This window comes from Argiope bruennichi, chromosome 4, assembly GCF_947563725.1.
Source record: "Argiope bruennichi chromosome 4, qqArgBrue1.1, whole genome shotgun sequence".
NCBI classification, from domain to species: Eukaryota; Metazoa; Arthropoda; class Arachnida; order Araneae; family Araneidae; genus Argiope; species Argiope bruennichi.
In genome coordinates, this window is record NC_079154.1 from 105,395,052 (window position 1) to 105,418,147 (window position 23,096).

The 23,096-nt window shown below is 26.2% G+C and overlaps 1 protein-coding gene across 2 annotated transcripts; it reads right to left on the reverse strand.

Annotated features, from left to right (window-relative positions):
* Nucleotides 1–5,180: 5,180 nt before the first annotated feature.
* Nucleotides 5,181–21,895, reverse strand: LOC129966568 (insulin-like growth factor 1 receptor). 2 transcript variants are annotated; one of them, XM_056081026.1, is made up of 18 exons: nucleotides 21,746–21,895; nucleotides 21,384–21,556; nucleotides 20,465–20,528; nucleotides 19,479–19,666; nucleotides 19,278–19,401; nucleotides 17,825–17,926; nucleotides 17,031–17,107; nucleotides 16,696–16,864; nucleotides 15,750–15,937; nucleotides 14,758–14,875; nucleotides 14,005–14,135; nucleotides 13,287–13,458; nucleotides 11,270–11,349; nucleotides 10,112–10,163; nucleotides 9,484–9,539; nucleotides 9,174–9,388; nucleotides 8,159–8,293; nucleotides 5,181–5,987 (listed from the first exon to the last, which is right to left on the reverse strand). In XM_056081026.1, exons 2-18 carry the CDS (start codon nucleotides 21,528–21,530, stop codon nucleotides 5,867–5,869), a joined length of 2,139 nt encoding a protein of 712 aa, XP_055937001.1. In that variant the 5' UTR covers nucleotides 21,531–21,556; nucleotides 21,746–21,895; the 3' UTR covers nucleotides 5,181–5,866. The 2 variants fall into 2 exon arrangements, with proteins under 2 accessions (XP_055937001.1, XP_055937000.1); XM_056081025.1 differs by having other exon boundaries at nucleotides 11,270–11,448.
* Nucleotides 21,896–23,096: the final 1,201 nt, after the last annotated feature.

A 23,096-nucleotide genomic window follows, 5' to 3' on the forward strand; every position in this document is an offset into this window, starting at 1 on the left:
ACAAATATATATAGAAGATAAGTGAGCAAAAATTTAATACGAGCAGAGCTAAATTTAACCCAACGCCTCCATTCTTTTTCTTAAATCCGGCACAACGGCATTTATGAAGTGGAAGCTATTGGACCTCCTTATTTTATCAATAAAATTAATTTGCAAAAATCAATTCCCCGTGGTTACCACAGACTTTGATCCATAGCATTAACTTTAAGCACCTTCACACAGGGTAAGTTTATTTTTTAGAAAACCTGTATATATTGTACAACTACCAGATTACTATCTCAAACTTCTATTAGAAGCAAAAATTGTTTTGGAACCACATAAGATTTTAAGTGCCATTTCAAAAGGCAAACAAGAGCATTTTGTAAAACATTACAATTTCAATAATTAAAAAAAATATATAATGAATGCAATGCCAGTATTAAATTCATTCTCAATAGATTTAATGAATGGATGGATGCAATAAAGAAAACTTAGGAAATTAAAATAAGATGGCAGGCAAAAAAACACAGGTATCATGATTTACACACTTTGGCAATCTAAAGATTTAGTTGATCACCATAGAACAATACCGATTCATTTGCATTTCATCCTCCCTTTGCCTTTACTCGCTTTATTCACTGATCTTGTGTGTTTCCTTTATATATTCTTTGGTCAGTTTAGCACATTCCTGACAGTAAACATTTCACTTAAACGATCCCCATCTAATGTACCCCATTAAGCGATCGAAAACCAGTTTCAGAACGCACCTGCCTTTGTAACAGATACGGGAGTTTTTCAAGGTCAACCACACCTGCTATTCACTAAGAGGTAATGAGAATTCAAACTTTTAGCTCTTTAATTCCACGAATAAACAAATAAAATGAATGTAAACCATTTGTCCTTACAACTATCGGAATATGTAACCTCATTAGATCTTCAAATTGATGAATACAAGATTTCTCAAACATTTGCCAGTACATTTAAAATAGTATTTATGTTGTATTTCTCAATTCTTAATATGGTAATGTTTATAGACTGTCATACTATATGTAAAACGCGCCATGCAAGACGAAAAAAATTATTCAAAATGTTTTTTCAAGGCAGATTGCTGAAGCTACCAAATTTCGCACATATTTACTTCTTGAATAGTAGATAATCTATCAGAAAGATGTCTTTCTAAATTTTAACCAGATTTTTAATTAAAAATCAATCAAACTTTTAAATTCTTTCTTTTTAATAATTTTAGAGAGTAATATTAAACAAAAACCGTATTTACACTATTTTTAAATTACGAAAATAAGTTTATCAGTAATACCAATTTCCTCACTAATTTCAATACATATATTTTTTAAACTTTGACTATTCATTTTTATAAATTGTTTTCTTTACGGAATTATAATCATGCGCGTTTTCGTTTACTTGTTCAACGTTATTGTTGTTACACAATCAAAAACAATTCTAACAATAAAATAGACGAATCAATCGGCAAACAAATCATGTAATACTACTTCATCTTTCTTTAATTTTTTTAATATTTAATTCAGTCTTCCTTAATTTTTATAATATGTTTTTTTGCAATGTTAAGTGCATCTCTACAAGTAATAAAGATATATGTATGTGGACGTGTGTGTGTTGGAGATCTATAAGACAGACAATTGGGGATAGATTTACCAAATTTGTCACAGATATACCTTGGAAGGTGTTTTTATACTTAGGTTTGTTTGTTTAGTTATATTAACGTCCCGTTTTAAGCAACACTAGGGCTATTTTGGGACGGACATCGTAATTTTGATCTTCGGTCAGATAACGAGGACGACACCAAACTGGCACCCCCCCTCTCCACACCAGCGGGAGGACGTTTGGCCCTGATGGATTTAACGTGCCACAGACCCCCTTACACGACGGTTCTTCGGTGGAATCGGGTCTCGAACCTGAAACTCTATGGCTCACGAGTCGAGACCTTGCCACCAGGCCACCGCGGCCTCTTTTATACTTAGGAGTGTTTTATTTATTTTTGAAATTTCAATTAGTAACTAAACATTTAATGATAATATAGTATTTTACCACAAAAACACCAGGAAATACTACTGCGCAAAATATATTTTTAAACTAATTCGACATATTTAAAAAATCCTCGTTATGATGCCAATTAAATTGCTGTGCATCTTTTACTTACACATATACGTGGTATAGAGAAAGTATAGTCATCGTCAAATAATTGGAACTCGTGATTTTGTCGAATCTACGTCTTAGACCTTCCTGAGTTAGTAAAATATATTCTAGGAAAATGTCTGTCTGCCTTTCTGTGGCAAAGATAACTGAAAAACGATTTCAGGTAGATAGTTGAAATTCGGTATGCGGTCTTTACACCAAATTTTGGAGATTTCTATTAAATTTCGGGCAAAATCTGTTCATTAGAAGTCCATCTGTTCGAACATAAGTTAACAAAATAACTACAAAACGAAGAAAGCTAGATAAAATTCGGTACACATATTTAATGTCTTTAGTGTAAGACACCTGTCAAATGTTGAGGCAAATCTAATTACTGTTTGACCGCCTGTCGGTCTGTACTTTTAGAAATAACTAAACGCTGTTATTTAAAAACGTAATGATTTAAACTAATAATAATTAATGAAAGGTATGAGAATTTATGACTACAAATGTAATTTTGCATCCAAATTTTATTTTCAATTGGTTGAGAAAAACATGTCTAAAAGACAAATTCCATTTTTGCATATTATTAATGTATGCCAGGATTAATCTCGAAATAACTCGTCAGACATCACGTGATCGATTCAGTAAAAATGCTTAATCCATTCTAACAGTTAATATTTTTTAACTATTGTACGCCAGTGCCATGCAAGACGTGCTATAGCATGATAAATTTATCAGAGAGTATGCGAGAAAGTTTTAATGAGACCACTACCGTTGATTTAAATTAAAACTAGTCGCACTGTTCAAATGATCGTTTTAGTAATTGCAATTATTAAAAGAGTAGTAATTACATATTTTAGTTCTATCACACAAACGAGTAAGAAATGATCGAAACCTATAGATGCATTAACTCTTAAAATGAGAATTACCACTTTCTTATACCCAGTTAAAATTATCTAACTTTTCATAAAGAAATTTCGGAAATAATTCATGTGTACTTTATAAATCGTCGCTTAATATTCGATACCACTTGTTTCAATTTTCATAGTTTCGTATAAATAAAAGTTCATTTTTCATAATCAAAAAAGAATATATCTGACTTTTTTTTCCAAATTAGGTGTATAAGCATATTATCTTATTTTCCTAAAAAAAAATAAAAATAATCAGAAATTTTCTTTATTGGTTGGAAATATTCTCTTTTCCTCTTCCCATTGCCAAATTAGGAAAATTGAGATGGTGTTGAAGTTAAGCAATAAAATAGTACAGGACAAATCTAAACTTGAAATAAAAATAAGTTTTTGCTTTCTATCATACAGAATTTTAAAAAAAATAACAATAAAGAAATCTAATATTTGCATATTTGACAATCTTTTGCGATACTTTCACTAAGTGTAAAATAAAATTCTTGATTAAAAAAAGTTATTTTTGGTAATCTTTCTCAAATGACTAACAATTGTAGTGAAAGCTTATAAGTCAGTTAACAGCTATGCTACACGGGCGATTTCTTTTGTATTGTGGTCATGTTACTCAGCTGCGAACCACAAGGTCCCAGGTTCTATCCTCACTCAACTCAATCCACCACACAATTTAAAGATTTGTTGTGACAATAAGATAGATTTGACATAAGTTTCAGTATTGAAAACTATTATTGTGAATCAAATTTAGATATTTTCTTTAAATGATCCTATTTTAATATGCATTTTTTTTTTCATTCAGAAATACAGTACAACTGAATGTATCATTAAAAAGATAAATTTCTCAATTTTAAGATGCAAAAATTATTTGAGTGATAATTTTTTCTTACTACTAAAATCATTGAAATTTGCTTCATTTTTGAAATAACTAAAACTAATTAAAATTTCAAAAAAAAAATGCTTCAAGATACAAATTTCCATCTTTGAAAATATATTTATGAACCGACTTTATCGATATTAAATCAAACGTTTTGCCCTGTATTTTGCCAATGGGCAGACAGCCAACAGATACACACATTTTTCTTTTTATTATTAGTATAGACCATAGGTTCCCAAAGTGGTCCAGGTGGACCCCCAGAGGTCCATAGGAGACCACATGGGGGTCCACGTAGACGTGAAAAAGAAACAGGGGTTCACAAGTTGTAAGTGGGGGTACACGAAACATTTTCTGGTTTTCATAATAAAGAATAAAAATTTTGGCTTGGATTTACCTATCAACGTAGGCAGGTAGTATCATTCACTAGGTAGGTACTCAAAAATTTGAGATTACTTCTTACAAAACTGAAGCCAAATATTGATAATTTGCTGTCAATTCATCAAGTACATTCGTCTCATTAAAAGTATGACTATTTTTTATTGTTGATTTACATTTCAGAGTTCATTGTTGATTTTTTGTCAATTGTTGATTGTTTGTAATAATAAATGTTTATAATTTTGTATAACCACAAGTATTATTTTAATAAATAGGACACAAGAAAATGTGCTACTTTTTTTTCCTTCTTAACACCCCCAATTTAGGGTGATATTTTTTAGGAGTTTCGGGAATACAGTAGAAATGTAGCAGCAGGGGGTCTACCGAAAATAGTAAAACTTTGAAAGTGGTCCACGAGAAAAAAAAGTTTGGGAACCTCTGGTATAGACAATTGCACAATCGACATTAATCACAGGTAACTCTTCCATGTAAAAGGTAAAGCGCATACAAATTTTTAAAAATAATTTATAAAATTATTTTAAAGCTTTTTTCAATAAAAATTTGTTAAATTTGTTCATCGAATTTTTTTATTCATCTCTTTCTCACAGCATTTATATAAATTAATAAATTATATAATACAAGCAATCAACAAAATAGATTCTAACTTAAAGAGATATAAATAGCATTCTTGAAAGATATAAATGATAAAGGTAATTGTAAAAGATCATGCAATAAAAATTCTTGCAGCAATGACATCATATCTTGAATAATTTTATATACTGGCATGAACACAAAGAAATTTTAATCATGGTAAAAACCTTTATAAACATAAAAAAGTAGCAACACCTTCTGATAAAATGACTTAGCAAAATAAGCTCTCTATAGTCATAAACAGGCAGTTATACAAATAAATACAAATAGTTATAAAATAAATAGTTCTCTTATCATCCATTTTTTATCACAGAATATATTTAAGAGATTTATCACTATATTAGTCATTAGTCACATAACAAAGGCATAATATATAATTATTTGTAAAGAAATAAATATTTTCACTTCTTGTACTTGTGCATTAATAGCATACCAACAATTAATTGCTAAAAATGTCATGTTAGCCACAGCTGAAATATAATTACGTTCACTAACATCCAATAGTTTTCCAAAAGTATGCAATTGATACATAAGTACCTTCTTTCTTGCTATATATATACATAAATGCTTAGTATATTTGTCATCATGTGTAGATGATATTAAAAAACTGCAAGTCACTGCATTACATATGGAACATTTGAATTAAGAATATTATTGTTAAATGAATTCAATTTTTAAATGTACTCATAAAAATACATAGTATTTTCGAGTCAAATTAATATGTTCAACCAACACATCTCATATATACCTACAATTTTAGAAAAACTAAAGTGAAAAATAAAAATTTCCTGCTTCTTATTCAAAAAAAAAAAAAAAGATCCCATATGTAATGAATGTATTGAATAGCTATGTTATCAAGATACTAAAAATGAAAGCATCCATGTGAAAAATATGCATGAGATTACATAGCCATATTTCAAGTCAGAACAGTATAAGTACGATCAACTTCCATGACAGCTTCTATTTTCTGGACAAGTTCTTTGAATCTTGGTCTAGCTTTTGGCTGTATGTTCCAACAAGAAAACATGATATCATACCTTATAAAAAAATAGAAAACAATTATTTCATAAAATGCAGCTTGAAGATGATGGAAAAGATCGATGCAAAGTAATTATTTAATCTCACACAAATTATGAAGTGTAATAATTAAACTTTATATGGCTAACTATCAAATTATATTTTTCTAGAGTTAATCTAATTACCTATCAACATTTTTATCAGGATAGTTGAAAGCAGTGTATTATGATATCTAATATATCTGTAAGCCTTAAGATTTCTTCCCCCTTGCACTGCTTATCTCTTTAGTTCCTAATTAGTTGGAAATAACATTATCTCATTCATATTATTCATTAGGGAACAAGCAAATATACGAATAAGAAATTTATGAATGAGTAAACAGGTTCCCACTTCTTTAGTGAATAGAGTAATGGTGTAGGGACGAATCACCTGTCCACTGCCAAACCATACTTCTGGTGGAAAAAGTTGAGACATGATCATTAATTTGCCATCCTTAGTATTTGCCTATGTCTTTGCGATGACAGTCAATTATTTAAAGCCTAGTTGCTTTGCTCTTTTAGGGGATTTAGATGTGTTAGGATAGAACCTGGGACCTTGTGGTTTGCAGTCCAGTAACATAACCATTATGCTAAAGCAATTGTCCATGCAGCGAAGTTGTTAACTGGCTTATATGCTAATAAATAATGGTAACTTTTTTTAATAAAGGTAATTCACAGAATAAAGGTAACTTTTCCACAGTTATTCTATTACTTCATAATGCATTAGGTATGTTATTTATTAACAAGGAAGGATAAAAATCGGCAAGCCCTCTGCCAGCCTGAGGAAACATTCATTTCTTTTTAAAACATAAAAAAACAGAAAACACATTTCTGTTTCTCTTTAAAATTCTTATGTTAAGAGGAAATCTAAAAGTTAACAATTTCTTCTGCTGAAAGAAAGCTTTGCAAAAAAATACATTCAAAATGTAACTTTTGGACAACGAAGATATATGATGATGTATCAATGTGCAGGAAAAAACAAAGAAATGTTTCCATCGCTACTAATAATAAAGATGAACGTGTATGTTCCTGTATGTATGTTTGTTGGTTGGTTGGTTCTCTACAGGCCAAACTGTCTGATCTACAGCTGCTAAATTTGGTACATATATAACTTAGAGGGTAAAAATGTGCACTTCAGAGTAATTTTTAAAAATGCTATTTAATTATAAATCAAGTTGAATTTTGATGTTTATTCACACTAAGTTCTAAAAATATTATTGTATAAAAATAAAATTTTCACCATTTCAAAATTTTAAAGAAAGCTTTTTTAATTATATCAATTAAATAATCACAATTTTTTCCCGAATTTTGACAATCTTTGCAAATTATATACATATGCATGCATAATTTCCAAAAATAGATTACATTCTTGACCTGAAATTGATGAAATCAAAGAGGAAGAAATCTGTTTAAAATTTGTATAGTTTAATGATGTGAAGTTATAGTACAATTAATGTTAGAATACAAATATACCAAATGCTTATGTCTTTAATAGTACTATGATGTCAAGGGATTAATCTCCATTAAGCTCATGTACACAAGCAAAATATGTGTAAGATAATTTTAAAAAAGCAGTTTTAATATCTGAAAGTTTATTTTAATCATATACATGGAGTTGTATCGAAACATTTCAATTGTAATTAAATACAGCCAATATTCCTTGCAAGCCAGCTACTATGACCTTAGGCAACTGGTTCAAAATATTTTGAACTTTTAGGAGAATAATATTTTCTCAAATATGCATTTGCATACCCTTATAATGTTATTCCATTGCTTCATTACTTTATCTATTCCTAAATTTTCAAGTTTTATAAGAAATGTTAGGAGGTTGCATTTTAATGCATACGAATATTTAATAAAACATATCAACAGACCAATTTCATGTAATTTTTACAGAAAATGGGCAAGTATTTCATTCAGATGAGTTAACTACTTATTAACAAGCAAATGGGAAACATGATATACATAAATACTAATTTTAAAATCTTGATTATCATTCAAAATATTTTTGTGGTAAGTTCTATTGATTTCTGGAATAAATTACTGGCATTCTTTGTAACATGATATAAACATCAATATTAATATTAAAATAATTGAAATATGCTTCGTTCTTAGATAATATGCTATAATTAGAAACTAAAAAAAAATGTTACCATGCTTTTGTGCAATGAGGCTGCTCCAATCTATAACCAAGTTTCAAAAACTGTAGAATATCAGCATTTCTTATTTCTGGATAGGGTTCTTTTCCAAGCTTAAAAACTTCCCACATAAATATTCCAAAAGACCAACTAAAAATGATATATATTGCCTTAAGTATACACTTAAAAAATAAGTAAACAAAAATGTGTAACATTTATAAACTTTCCATTGCATCCCTTTTGAAATATAGATACTCTTTAACAAAATACATTTGGATGCATAAAAATATGCAATCGTTCTTGACACTTGAGATTTGGCTGGTTATTTTAGTCCAGCAATTCTTTTTTGTTGTTATTGAATTAGAAAAATTGTTATTGAAAAATCCATTGAGTTACTACACAAATTAGGAAAAAATATTCTATAATGGATATAAAATTTCAATGCTGAACAATTCATTTTCTTGTTCTCATATTTTAAATAAAAATATTTAGTCTCAGCAAAAATATTTTTATATTAGTTGAAGTTTAATCACTTCCTTTTTTTTTTTTTTTTTTTTTTTCAAATTAAAGATCCAATCAGGAAGAAGCATTGAACAATAAACAAAATAGCATAAGAGTTTAAAAATAGTATGTGTTATATGTCTTTTAAATAAGTTTTTAAAAACATCTTTGTTAAGGAAGCCATTAAGAGAAAATAATATAAAATATTTATTAAACATTTTAGCAACTATTAATCCTGAAAAACCAGTTGATCACCAAAGGCGGCTATGTAACATGAAAGCATGTAACATTATCTAAAAATTTATAAAAATGTTACATGTTTTCATAAAATTGTATATGCGGCTAGAATAGAAACACGGTTAATTTCAATAATAGAATGATATGCTTTAAATGGTACTAATATTAAGAAATGAATTTATGAATGCTATTGTCTATTTTACTGAAAGTCCTGATAATTATCTTTAAAGAGTGCATGTATCTTTCTAAAAACTAATTGAATATTCATTTGAAAAATCAAAAGTTTACTCACACATCAGTGAAAGTATTAAATCTTTGCTTTTCAATTGCCTCAGGAGCCATCCATTTAATGGGTAGCTTTTTCCGAGTCTCAGATGAATAGTACTTAGTCTGATACACATCTTTTGAAAGTCCAAAATCTGAAATTTTCACTCTTTTTTCATCATAAAGCAAAATATTTCGAGCTGCTATATCTCTATGAATCAATTTCAATGATGATATATATTCCTGAAATGCAATTCCATAAAAGGATTAGTAAATTATAAAAAGAATCTCATAGAATTCATTACACTTCTAAAGACACTGCAAAATATTTTAATTACCATTCCTTTCGCAACTTGATAAATAAAGGATGACAGTCTTAATGCATGGCCCTTACCTGTTGGGAAAAAAAAGAAAAGTGATAATTAATATTTACAATATAATTACATATTATATTTACAAAATAAATTTTGAAAAGTTAAAAAGATAAATATGTAAATGATTATAGAAAAAAATTCAATACTTTTTGCTAGTAAAATTCAGTTTCAAAAAGTATGATCTAGGTACATGAGAATATTTTTTGCTTACAAAAAAAAAAAAAAAAAATCCTATGCATTTGGCAACAGAAATAGCAAATAAATATGATATGAATAAGATTAGGAACAATACATCCAATTTATTATGAATATTCAAAGAACAGAAATGCAAACACATTCGGCTCATTTAGAGATTATAATGAATATAAATTGGAATTTAAAACTATTTTCTGAAATAATTTTCTAAAGTCCTTTTATGATAAGAGTATATAAATAAAATTTTAAATTATGATGATTGTTGACATTCATTTATTTTTTTTATTTGTTTTACATATCACTAATTTAATTTAAAGATTTTACCCAAACAATTGAAAGAAAGAGAACAATTTTAAAAATCAAAGATGTTACAATTACAGAAATTACAACAAATTACCATAATCGCGGCTTGGACGTTCAGAGGGTGGAAGGCTCCTCATATGCATAAGCTGAAAAACAGAAAGGATTGTAAAGAATTAAAATTGATTTATTTTTTATATATAAATGTTTCATTTTAGTAAAAGAAAGGGAAATCTTTGCAATTAAAAAATAATATCAAGAAATAAAGCATAGCAAAAATAATCATCATTAGATTAATTGAACACTATTTCTACATATTATATTTTTAAATCGCATTTCAATTGAATCTAAGCAGTCTTCAGCAAAACTAATGGCTTGAATAAGATAATTAGCAGTATTGCTTAATCAAATCTTAAAAATGTAATTAATCTCATTTTATTTCATTAAAATGAGTGGTGATAAACGAATAAAAAAACATCGACGGCACAGTCTTTGATAAATTTAAAATAATAATGAAACATGAAAGGAACAAAATTTGGAGTTAATGTAATTGGCTGTCTACTAAAATGCTAGAGAAAAATTAAAGTGGCGATTTTTTTTCCATGGATTTAACAGAATATACCATTGTTCAGTGACATTTTGCTTTGTTATTAAATTTTTAGAGAAAAATGAATTTTGATTATTAAAATGATTGTTTTAAGAAAATGGCACTTTGAGAATTGCATTTATACTCAACTTAAAGTCTTCCATTAACTTCAACAATTTAAAACTGTAAATATATAGTAATATTTCAAAATAAAATCAGATTAACAGACTTAATTGGAAAAAAATTGAGCTTATTTTGAAAATTTATACTAAATATATTAAACATACTTCAATTAATCAATTCCCTAGAATTCTGCATTGCTTTTCATATGTAAATATGAAGCTGTTTCACCTTTAAGTAAGAATATTTTTAATCCACTACATTTGTTTAAAACCACTGATAATAAGTAACATCACTTTTATTCATAATATTTTTAATTATTAGCCAAACTAGAGAATAAAAAATTAATCAAATATATGTTATATAATTTTTAAAATGTTAAGTTATATGGCTGTTTAAAAAAACTCAAATGTGTAGTTTGGCATCAAAAACAAGAGAAACTATTCAAGGATATACTAAAAACAAAATTATAAGAGTTTTTTTCTTTTTTATTCCTGACAATAAAATTTAAAAAATTTTCTTGCATTGTAAATAAACAACTTCATTTACCTCTGGTTTCAGTGTAACAAGGTAATTGTGAAGATTTCCATATGAGCAATATTCAAATATGAGATACATTTTTTCCACATCTAAAGTAAATCCAACAAATCCAATAATATTATCATGACGACCAATAAGACTTAAGATTTCTATCTCGTGAAGCATATTGTGTCTGTTAACAGTTTCAGCTGTTAATAAAAAGAAAGTTCAAATTTTTTAAATATCTAAGATCAAAACATTTAAAAAATTAAAATATAAATTTAAAGAACTTGTTATGTAAAACATTCTTTCAATAAATCAATATTTTTTGATGCAATATTTGTATATACTAGGACATTAAAAAGAATTGTTTAGTTTGCTGCAAGTATTTCATTAGAATCACAGGAAAAGAAAAGCTAGAGAGAAAATTATTACAATACTGTATTTTCAATATATTGAATATAATAGATATTGTTGTTGTTCGTACATATAGCTTCCATTAGGAATGTATATCACAATAATCAAATTACTATAAATAGCTTATTAGGAGAACAAACATTATATTCATATAGATATAAATGAATGAAATATATTTAAAAAAATCTTCTTTATTTTGCTGTTATGTACATGCAAAGAATGAATTTCACTATGTAAATGTAGAGACAAATTTATATTCATATAAAATCGATTCTAAATATTCTAAATCACTTATGGCTGATCATACTAATTTTTTTTATGTTAATTAGCTATCATTTGTGCCAACACATATGAAAAGAAATGTGACTGGACAAATATTTTCATTCAAAATTTAGCACTTTTGAGCTTGTAGCAGTTTTGCATATTGTATAATATTTAGCAAATAATAATCTCCAATAATAGTAGAGATGAATGTATGAGACTAAATTAAAAGTAAAGTCAACCAAAATATTAGCAAACAAACTGATTACCAAAGGTGGCTAATATACAACAGAAAACATTTAGAATAATTGTAAACTAAAGAACAGATACCATTTGTAATATTAAGTTTAAAATTAAGCAAAATTTATATATAGAAAACTATTAAAGAATTCATTGTATTTTTCTTCTACAAACTTAAAAAAATAAAATTCTTCTGTTAATAAATTCATCTCATTTCTTTTTTACCTTTTTAATATTTAGGCTTGAATAGATTCTTTTGTGGCTGATACGATTCAATGGAAATTTAAAATGTTGAGACACAAAATTAACAATTGAAATATTTTAAGCTAAAAAGATACTAACAAGAACATAAGCATTATGTTTTAATTAAAGACAAAATAAAATTGCACAAATTTAAAAAAGGAAACAAAAAAGAATCTAATAATTTTGACATTAGTATGCTTTCCAGGAATAGATTAACTTTTGTAAAGAACTTTAAGCAATGTATGTTTTTGGTTTAATTTCATTTTTAATTGAAGCAGTTCTTAAATTATGAAGACCATCACAAATTAAAATAATGAAACAAAAAAATTATAAATCATTTTTAACATAACTTATTTTAATATCTCGCATATAAAGTGACAATTTTAGAGTAATTAAAAGAGGAGGGGGAAGAAATAACAAAAATTATATATAAATGCAAAGTAAACAATACAAAAGTAACAAAGTTTGCTAGAACAGATGGTTTGTGGCTTCAATAAAGGGCGGATGGGACCACCAATAAAAAAATCAAAAAAATACCACTAACCAATAAAAAAAAATTATATATTTTGGAAAATACATAAATTTTATTTTAAGTTGAAAAATTGAAGCATAAGTCTTTACAAATCAAATAAAAGAAAAAAATGTATTGCTCTAGAGCCATTAACAAAATATATTGGGGAGAGTAAAAACAAAGTTGCAGCATACCTAAGCAGTAATAATTTGATAACAACTCCTACATATCAGTATTTGAAGTTCTGGCATAAAATTCACAGAAATTCAGCAAAGGAATATGGACATTAATGAATCGTACAAAAATTATTCAAATATCAAACTATTTGCAAAAAAAAAAAAAAAATATTAAAGAAAGTTTTAAAAAAAACTATACCTGGAAATACTTTCACTGCAATATCATCTTTACTTTTATTTCTATTATAAATTCCTCTGTGAACACTAGCAAATGCACCTTGACCAACAACTTCCCTTAACTCAATTTTTTCTACAGGTATTAAAAAACGACGCAAATTGTCATCAACATCAGCAATACCCCAAGGGAAGCCCTGGATTAAAAAATTTTTTTAATTAATGGAATTTGATACAACAGTTATATATATGTATTTTTTTTTTTTTTTCACTAAATAGCAGTTGTACTTTAAGTTCAAAATTTACAACTTGATTTTGTACACAATTCATAAAATTAAAATCATTAATTTTCTTTTATAATAATCTGTTTACTTGCTAAACATTCTGAAATTAGAATATTAAACAATATATAAAATGAAACTAATTAGAAATAAAAATTATTTTTTCAGGTGACATTTTTCCTCAATCGTTAGGAATGCTTTTTTCCTGAATTTTTTAATAAATTAAAATATTTAATATAGAAACAAAAAAAAATTGTTTTATCTTATCATAAAATTTAATTAGTGCACCAGATAGTAATTTTAAGCATATCTGCTATTTATTTACAAGCAACTGTTTCTATTTTCAAAATGAATAGAATAAGACATTAAAATATAAAAATTTAATATATTGTTCAAACAAACATTTGTTGTAGATACTGATTACTAAATACTTTAGTGCATGATCAATATATGATATTTTACCTGATTTTTTAGATGCTTTCTACAACACATAGATACAGCAACTAAAATCACTACACCAAAAAGGAGAAGTAAGATAGGAAGAATATAATAATATGGTACTTCTTGTTTTGTCAAACCCATAACTCTTGGATCTAAACATAAAAATATTTATAGTTCATTCATTAAATGATGAAAATATCAAAATATTTAAAGCATATTTTAGATTAAATAATTCTAATAACGTTTGATAGTGTAATATTTCTGAATTTAAATTTGTAAATGTTATGGCTACTTTAATAACTGATATGTAAGAAAAGAGTGGCATTTTATAGATTAAAAAAAGGTAAAGGGTACAAAATGAAAAAACAACAACAATAAAACAAAATTAACAAATCTATATTAAAGGTAATGTTAATGTGACACATATATATACATATTTTAACAAAATAATCAAATTTTCAAAAATTTATTCAAATTATGAGCTTTATTACTCCATTAAATTTGTCATAATCTAAAAGTGTTAAATTTTTACAATATTTAAATAAAATATTTGTTCTAGAGAAAAATTTCAGAAAAATAGCACATTTTTGAAAAGACAGTCCCAAAATTTTAAATTTTAGAAAGGAAAAAAAAAAAAAAATCATTACTGTCCTAGCACATTTATCAAAGCATTCAAAACGCATCTGTAGCTTTTTCAAAACACAATCTGTAAACATTATTTTTTATTGAAATTACAAAAAGTATTTTTCTGAAAAATGGAATACAGCTTTGTACCTTTAGTATTCAAATTGGTTATAGCTGCTAAACCTTTTCCACCTTTACTTGTTGCCCATACTTCAATGATGTAGTTCCCTAAAGTATTCAGGTTTGAAATTGTAGCATTGGTATAGTTCTGAAAAGATAAAATAATATTCAGTTTATCAATCAATAACAAATTTAAAATATGTTCACAAAATTCTTCATTGCCCAGCTAAAATTTACAATAATACAAAGATCTTTCACTTTCTTCTCTTGTCGAAAATAACTTTGATCTTCTCTTTGTACTTTTTTTAATTTGAAAAAACTATTTTGAAGAGATATAAATATAACTTGATCATTCATGTAAAATTTCCAGACATTTTTCCTTCTAAAAAAATTCTTTGTTATAATATTGAAATTAAATACTAAAGTATATGCACAAAGCAGTAAAGAATAGTTTGCAGATGTGAATACATTTGCAATACTTTCTTATATAAAATATTTGATGTGCAGAAAGCATTTTGAATTTGTCATTTTTTGTGATTAAATAATGTTGCTAAATTTTATGTATATAAAATATGTCTACATAATTTTAGTAATTTATATAGGTTAGCTTTGCAAAACAGGGGGAAATTATAAAAGAATAATATATCTATGATGCTTATGATATTTATAGTGAACAACTTTTTTTAAAGAAACTTGGTAGATTTAAATATCAATACTCATTTCTAAGATATCATAAAAAAGCAATATCTCAATTATGAAGTTTTAAATGTTAGATTAATAAAAATAACATCCATAGAAGATATTTAGTCAAATTTTATTTTGTTGTAAAAATTGATAGTATTTTTATTTAGTATTACAAATATTTTCTCACTATAGATGATAGCAGAATATTCCAATAAAATTTTGTTGATTTAGCATTTTCTTTCAGAATAAAATTATTTTCTGTATTTAAAATTAGTATACAGAAGTGATTTAAAACAGCATAATGAAATTATTTTAAAAGATTGGGAATAAGATCTTACTTTAGCTACAGTTAAGATATCTTTATATTGAATGATGTTCTGGAACAATCCTGATATTTCTCCCACTGCAATGTGGTAATTTAGGACATTATTAGTTAATGTTGTGTAAGTTGGTGGGAGCCATTTTATCACAGCTTCTGTATTAGAAGGCAACCACTCAGCCATCAGATTCAGAGGAGGGCCAGGTGCTAAATCAGTAGCGAAAGTATAATACTGAAGTATTCAAATAGATCAATAACAACAAAGAAATATTAAGAACATTATAAAAAAAAAATCTTTTTTTTTTTTTATGTGAGATTTGAGTTTATGTCTTACAGCAAAAATTTAATAGGTAGCAGCATTCTCAATCATAAAAACATTGAGAAAACAAATTATGTGGAAAAATTATAAATGAAGAGTTTTAAAATAGCCTTTAAATTGAGCTTATAAATCATAGAACAGACTAGAAGCTATTTTTCATTTATTCTAATGAAAATGGATGTACACCCTGAAAATATTATTCTAGATACATAAAATAACATTCAAAATAAATATATTATTACAAATTTTAAAAAATCTAAATCTAATTTAAAAAGTTTTTTTAAGTAAAAAAATCTAAGAGCATTTACTTTGCAACTAACTTGACTTTTAAGGCCAATTATAAAACACTTTATGAAAATTTTTTAAGCATGTTACAATACTAAATAATCCAAATTAAATATTTTAATACAGGAATAATTTTGATTTAATCTCATTATTGTAAAATATACACTTATTTGATTACTTTAACTCTTTTGTTTTATATATCCAAATTAAAAGTTTAATCCTCTTTTATATCTAAATTTGATATCTATACTCATTTTCAATAGAATAACTGATAAGTATATCATATTTGAAAAGTATATATAAACAAACATGTCATATAATTCCTATAAGAAAATTACAATTGGTTGCAAATAATATTTACCACAAATGCTGAAATTGGCTCTAGTTAAATTGAGACATGAGGGAGTAACAAACCAAACTTCAGCTGAATAGGACATTCTCAGATTTTGAAAGTTCACTGGAGAGACAATTACAGAGTAGTTTCTATCAAATTCCAATCCAGAAAGTATAAGGGATAGAGAATCAGGTGGCTAAAGAAAATGTAATTTTACATGTACTTTACTTAGTGAAGATTATCTGTAAAAGAACTTGATATAGTTTATGAATGATTCAAGAATATTTAAACCAATTGATTATTAATAAAAAATTGCTTGAAATTTAGAGTAAAAATGAAAATTTTATTAATATATGTCTTACTAGAGTTACTGTCTCTTGCTGAAAATTTTCTCCACCAAAAGCAGGAAACCAATTCACAATATAAGAGCATGGAATTTCTAATAATGAAAATAAAATTAAAACTTATTTATGTGAAAGAAAGATTTTAATCTATAGTAATATAAAATAATATAGTAACATAAAATGAAATCACATAATAATAGTAATTTGTAAGATTTAAGTTTTTAGCACCACTAGGATATAAGAGGACTTAACTCCATCAGGAAATTTCACAATTTAAAAAAATATATAAGACCACTAAAATAACATGATATTAATGTTAAACATAATTCAATTAAAAAATATTTTGTTAAGAAATCATAACAATTCATTAAAGATTAATTGAAACTAACTACAAGTATTCCTGTTGGACTAACTGATTGTTAAAGATGATTGCTTTTGTATATAATCAGATGGAAGCAATGGACAAGTTAAATAAGGAAATTCCTTAATAGTGAGATTTTATGAAAAAGTTTTTTACTTCATACAGCCAGTTTCTCTTGTTTAATAAACAAACACAAATTTTCTTGATCATTTGATCTAATAAAGCTTTACATTACAATTTTTATTTCTAAGACAAATTTTAAGGTTCTGCAAGAAGACAGAAGTCAATATTATGGATTAAAGCTGGTTAATGAAGACAGAGGGGAGAAGCATCAAAGGAAGAAAAAGCATTTACCGCTATGAATGGAAAATTTAATTAACAGTGACTAATTAATTTATGAAACATTTTTAATAATGATGATATAGAATTATTAATAAAAACAAAAATTTACCTGCAGAAGCATTCCATTTGACAATGGCCTCCACAGAGTTATTCTTTACATAAAATTTTGATATTCTAACATCATTTGGTGCACTTATATTTTGTCTTAATTCTACAAATAAAGAAATAAAATATTTTTCAAATGTCAAAAATTAAAAATAATGATAAAATTCTACATAGCTCTAGGCAAAAGTTACAATAGATAACTGAAATATAACTCAACATTTTCAATTTCGAAATGTATTTGAGAATCACAAACAAGATGCATAATCACATTTTTCATGAAATAAATATAAAAACTTACTCAAGATGATTGCAATAGAAATTTAGAAAAAAATTTCAAATTTATTTCTTTACCTTTGAATCTTGAGAAATATGTTATTAATTTCAAATAACTAATTGTTAATATCAAGCAACATTCATAAATTTGAAAAGTATAATTAATTTCATACAACTTATTTTAAAAGTAACAAAATATATGTTTAACAAAAATTTGTTCTGTAAAGCAAGAAGCTGGTTTTCCTACAACTGAAAATTATTACTGATATTAATTTGTCCAAAAATGTTTTGGATAATGTATGTCTTAACTATATGCAATTTCATTTGTAAGATATTGAAATAATGTCTCACTTATAATGACAACTTTTTCGAAACAAATAAACATTAAATATCCATACAAATTTTTTTTTTCATTTATATATGTCAGATGTAAAATATAGATCAAATAGCAAAGAAAAAAAATTTTACATTTTTCCACTGAATCCTCAATTTTGATGATAATTATGATCTTAAGAACAAACATGTAAGAAAATTAATTAAATAGTGGAGAGATAAATATAAATTCACAGAAAAAGTTATTTTAATATAATTATCCAATAAACAACAATGAAATTATTTTAATGAAAATCATTATAGTTGCTATTTATTCTTCATAATAAATAAATAAGTATAAAAAGTTGTCTTCATAAGTATAAAAAGATCTGGAAGAATAGGCCAAGAAAATTTCACAAGTCTTGAATTCTTTTAAACAGCATTATTTAGTTCCATAGGCAAAAATTTTAAATTCTCCAATCTAAAGATTTTTTACATTAGTGAAAAATAATATCAAATCACTTTTTCTGAACTTTGATTTCCAGATATATTTTAATTCAATTGAAATAATCATGCGACAGAAAAACTTTGTCAAAAAATGTGTTTCTTACAGGTATATATTTATCAGTTATCTGATCTGTAATGATTTAGCATTTTGACAACTTTATAAAAATAATTTTTTATTTCGTAAAAATAATTTTTAATAGTACATTAAATATTAAATAGATTGCAAAATTCACAATAATTTTTAGTCATTTTTAAAAATCAAAAACAGCAAGACAATGAATTCTTAATTATGACAGGTGAAACTTACTTCAGGGCTTATAAAAAAACATTACAATAAAGCAAGTAAACAAAATTAAATTAAATACCTTTTAGTGAAATCCAATTTGTTAAAAAAGGAATTGTATTTTGATGAGAAATAGCTGGCGAAATTCGAAATTGATATTCAACTTCTGGATTTAGGTTTCTCACATCAGCAAATGTTTCATTTGTCTGCAGAATAAAATTAAGTGAAACAAGAGAAGTTTAAGATAAATTAAACAATAAATTAAAAATATGTCCATCCTTACCATTCCAACAAAATCCCATTTTGCATGTTTTCTAGAGGAATTTCGGATTTCAAGTAGAAAAAAAGAAGGAAAAACTTTTTTGCCATACCAAGACCAAGAAAGAACTACATGTCCCATTGTTATATTATTGTTTACTTCGTAATCTTTGCAAACTACATATGGTTTCACAAAACTAGTAGAACTTAAAACTAAAAAAAAAAAAAAAAAAAAAAAAAAAATGTTATTATGAATGTTATAAAATACTCTAACAGAACAAGAGAAATATTTAAAGGATAATTGTAATCCTAGTCCAAAACATTGTAATATAATGTTTGAGGTTTGATTTATGAATCTTAGCTCCATTTTTAAAGTTTGTTTTTAATTTTAAAGAGATAACATGCACACATAAAATGAATTTAATACTATAGCAAACACAGGATGAATTCAGCAACTAAAACTATGTAAAATACTGTTCTAAATCATATTTAAAGTTTTCTTTCCCTTCAATTTACTAAAATAAGAAAAAAATATTTGAATTAACTAATTTTTTGAATTTTAAAGTGTTGGAAACCATTTTATGCAATAATTTTCTCCAATAATAAAGAAAAGTTGAACAATTTGATAGCTGTTTAACTGAAACTGTAATTAAAATTTTAGAAAACCCCTTTTTAATAAACATAACTGTGGAAGAACTAGATGCCAAATTTGTAAGCTCTAAGTAGCAGATTCTGCTCTAATCAGCATCTTGATGAATTTTGTTCACCATGCATGTTGGAATTTACAGATAATATATCAGCCAATATTATGTTAAAATAATACCACCACACTATTATGTGAAGTAAATTGTAATTATGAACTTTAGAAAATCAATTGAAATAAGTTTTGTGAATAAGATACTACAGAACAACTAAGAGGGAAGAAAAAACCAAATAGTATTCAGATGCTGTAATAAGATGAATAAATATTCTCACCAGTCCAGGAATAAATATTAAAAAAACTTTACTTACCATAGGAACTATTTTGATGCATAGGCACAGCAGTAGAGCAGGAAATACATATATTTCCAGGAGCCTGAAAAAATATAATGTAATAAATAAATCTTATAGCAAAGGTAAGTAATTGTGAAATGCTTTTATCTGTAAGATTGAAATAATACATGCAATTAGACTGCTTTAAGAATAGCTTAGAAATTTAGGTATTAATTAACCACATATCATTAGAGAACATACAATAACACATAATTCCTAACAGATGTTGCAATAGATAATTGAAATAGAATGAGCCAATTAGCATTTAATTTTTAATGATTACCTGTTGCCATATGATCAATACATTTACAAATAAATTTAAATAAAATTTCCTAATCAATAAAACTGGAAAATGTAACAATAGGAAAAATTTACAATTTAAATCAAGGATAGATTTTGCCAGCAATATATTAATAAAAGTTCAATAAAGTTTAAATTTCATATTAAGTATTGTTTTTCTAGAATTTTATTGTCATTTAAAATACAAATAATAAACAACAAATACATACAAATAAACATACAAATAAAAGTATTTTTAGCTATATGTTCCAATGGAATATCCTAGTACAAAATTAGTTAAAAAATATTATATAATTTTGTTATTAAACAAAATATATAATATTATTGTGTAAATATATTGCAGTTGCAATTGAATAACATTTTTAAATGCATTCAGGATAAGTCAACAAGCATGATTTAATTAAAATACAAAAATCGGAAAACATGCACAAAAATTATTATATCTTATAAAATTAGAATTTTATCTAAAAAGCGTTTTGTGACTATCTTTTAGCAACATAAAGTTTCTATAAATTGAAGCTTATCTAAACTTGAACATTATTACACAATTTTTAGAAATAATGGTGAAAAACACAATTTATATATATATATCCCTTACCTTTTCATTAGAATTGCATATTGAGATACCACATCTTAAACTTAGCAAAAGCTCAGCATAATAATATGTTTTTTCACAACAAAAAGGTGACGTCAAACATTTTCCAGAGACAAAAAACAGTACCAAAAATATCAGAAAGAAATTCATCGTTGAAGTTTGGATTGAAAATCTATCTGTAAAGAAATGTGTAAAACATGTGAATGAAAATTTTGTATCTTATATCAAAGTATTGATAACTTATTACTGAATGGATTATGATGTCAACAAACCCAGAAAAAAAATTGTACAGATTATACAAAGCAAGTAGTAAAATATAGATAAATAATATTGCCGAGCAAAGTTAAATAGAATGAAATATTGACCTTTATCAATAAAAATATAAATGATTGTTTGAAAATTCCCACGTCAGATATTTTATTCTATACAAATAAATAAGAGTTAAAATTAGAAAGAAAAGCATATGCAATTCCTTGAAACTTCAGACTACCTATGTCAAACCAAAGCAAAATTTAACTCGCGCGCCATTATTGTGTGTTTATTTTGCAAGAGATCATTTTAACCAATCGAAAATATTGTGAGCAGTCACGTGAAATTTCTGCGCTGTTGACGTATAATAAGATTGGAGAGGACAGAATCTAGAATTTATGTTTCTACCCTTTCTAAATCACTTTCTGAATAACCTTGCTATAACTGGAGATGGAGATATCACAGAGAAAGAAAACTAACTCCTTCTTTGTGGAAATAATCATATTACGCCCTAACTATGTCACTAAAACAGATATTTCTTTTAAGAATTATACACATATGAGTAGGGATTGCAATAGCGGGATACCGAATACCGGTATTTTGAGCCATTTGTACAATTTTGTAATACCGGTATTCGCAAGTTTAAATACCGGTTTTTCGGTATTTACTAAATATTTTTAAAACTGTTTCCACTATAAATTCAAGGATCGCCAACATAGCAAAATAGTATACATTTTTGTTTTTATGTCTCCCTAACAGACGAAATTAATTAGCTAATTAATCGTTTAATTCATTGTTTAAATCTAAATTAGCGAAACATGGCTTATCCCCGAAAAAAGATATTGTGTCCATAACGACTGATGGAGCAACAGTTATGAAAAAAGTTGGAAAGTGGATTGTTGCAAATCAGCAATTGTGCTATGCACATGGAATTCAATTAGGAGTAATAGATGTATTTAGAGATTGCAATACCGGTATACCGAATACCGGTATTTTGAGCCATTTGTACAATTTTATAATACTGGTATTTACAAGTTTAAATACCAATTTTTCGGTATTTAATAGAAATTTTTTAAATTGTCTTGTAATTTTTTAAATTGTTCAGGGATCGCCAACATAGCAAAATAGTATAGATTTTTGTTACTATGTCCCCCTAACGGGCGAAATTAATTAGACTGTGGATACAAAGTTGCATCGTACAATCAAGAGAAGTGATAAAATACTGAATGACAATGGATTGTTAAAGCCTCCACCTTTTGCGCACAACTTTGCGTTTATTTTGACAAAATAGGAATGAGAGGAAAGATGAAAGGAGATAATTAGGAGGAGATTCAAAACACGTTGGAGCAGTTTACTCCTAATGATGGAACGAATTTTGAAACTGAGATATCCAATCCAAATCGACTTAAACCAGCAAATTAATTTTTCAGATAGTGAATTCGACTTAATATCCAGAACAGGTTGTTA

Bases quoted from the DNA above. Each gene is read 5' to 3' on its own strand.
- LOC129966568 (XM_056081025.1), bottom strand. From the start codon at position 21,530: ATGAATTTCTTTCTGATATTTTTGGTACTGTTTTTTGTCTCTGGAAAA. The intron at 17,927-19,277 runs GTATTTAATTTA...CTTTATTTGTAG, and splicing joins AAATTGGATTTCACTAAAAG to AATTAAGACAAAATATAAGT. The intron at 9,389-9,483 runs GTAATTAAAATA...ATTGCATTTCAG, and splicing joins ATCAAGTTGCGAAAGGAATG to GAATATATATCATCATTGAA.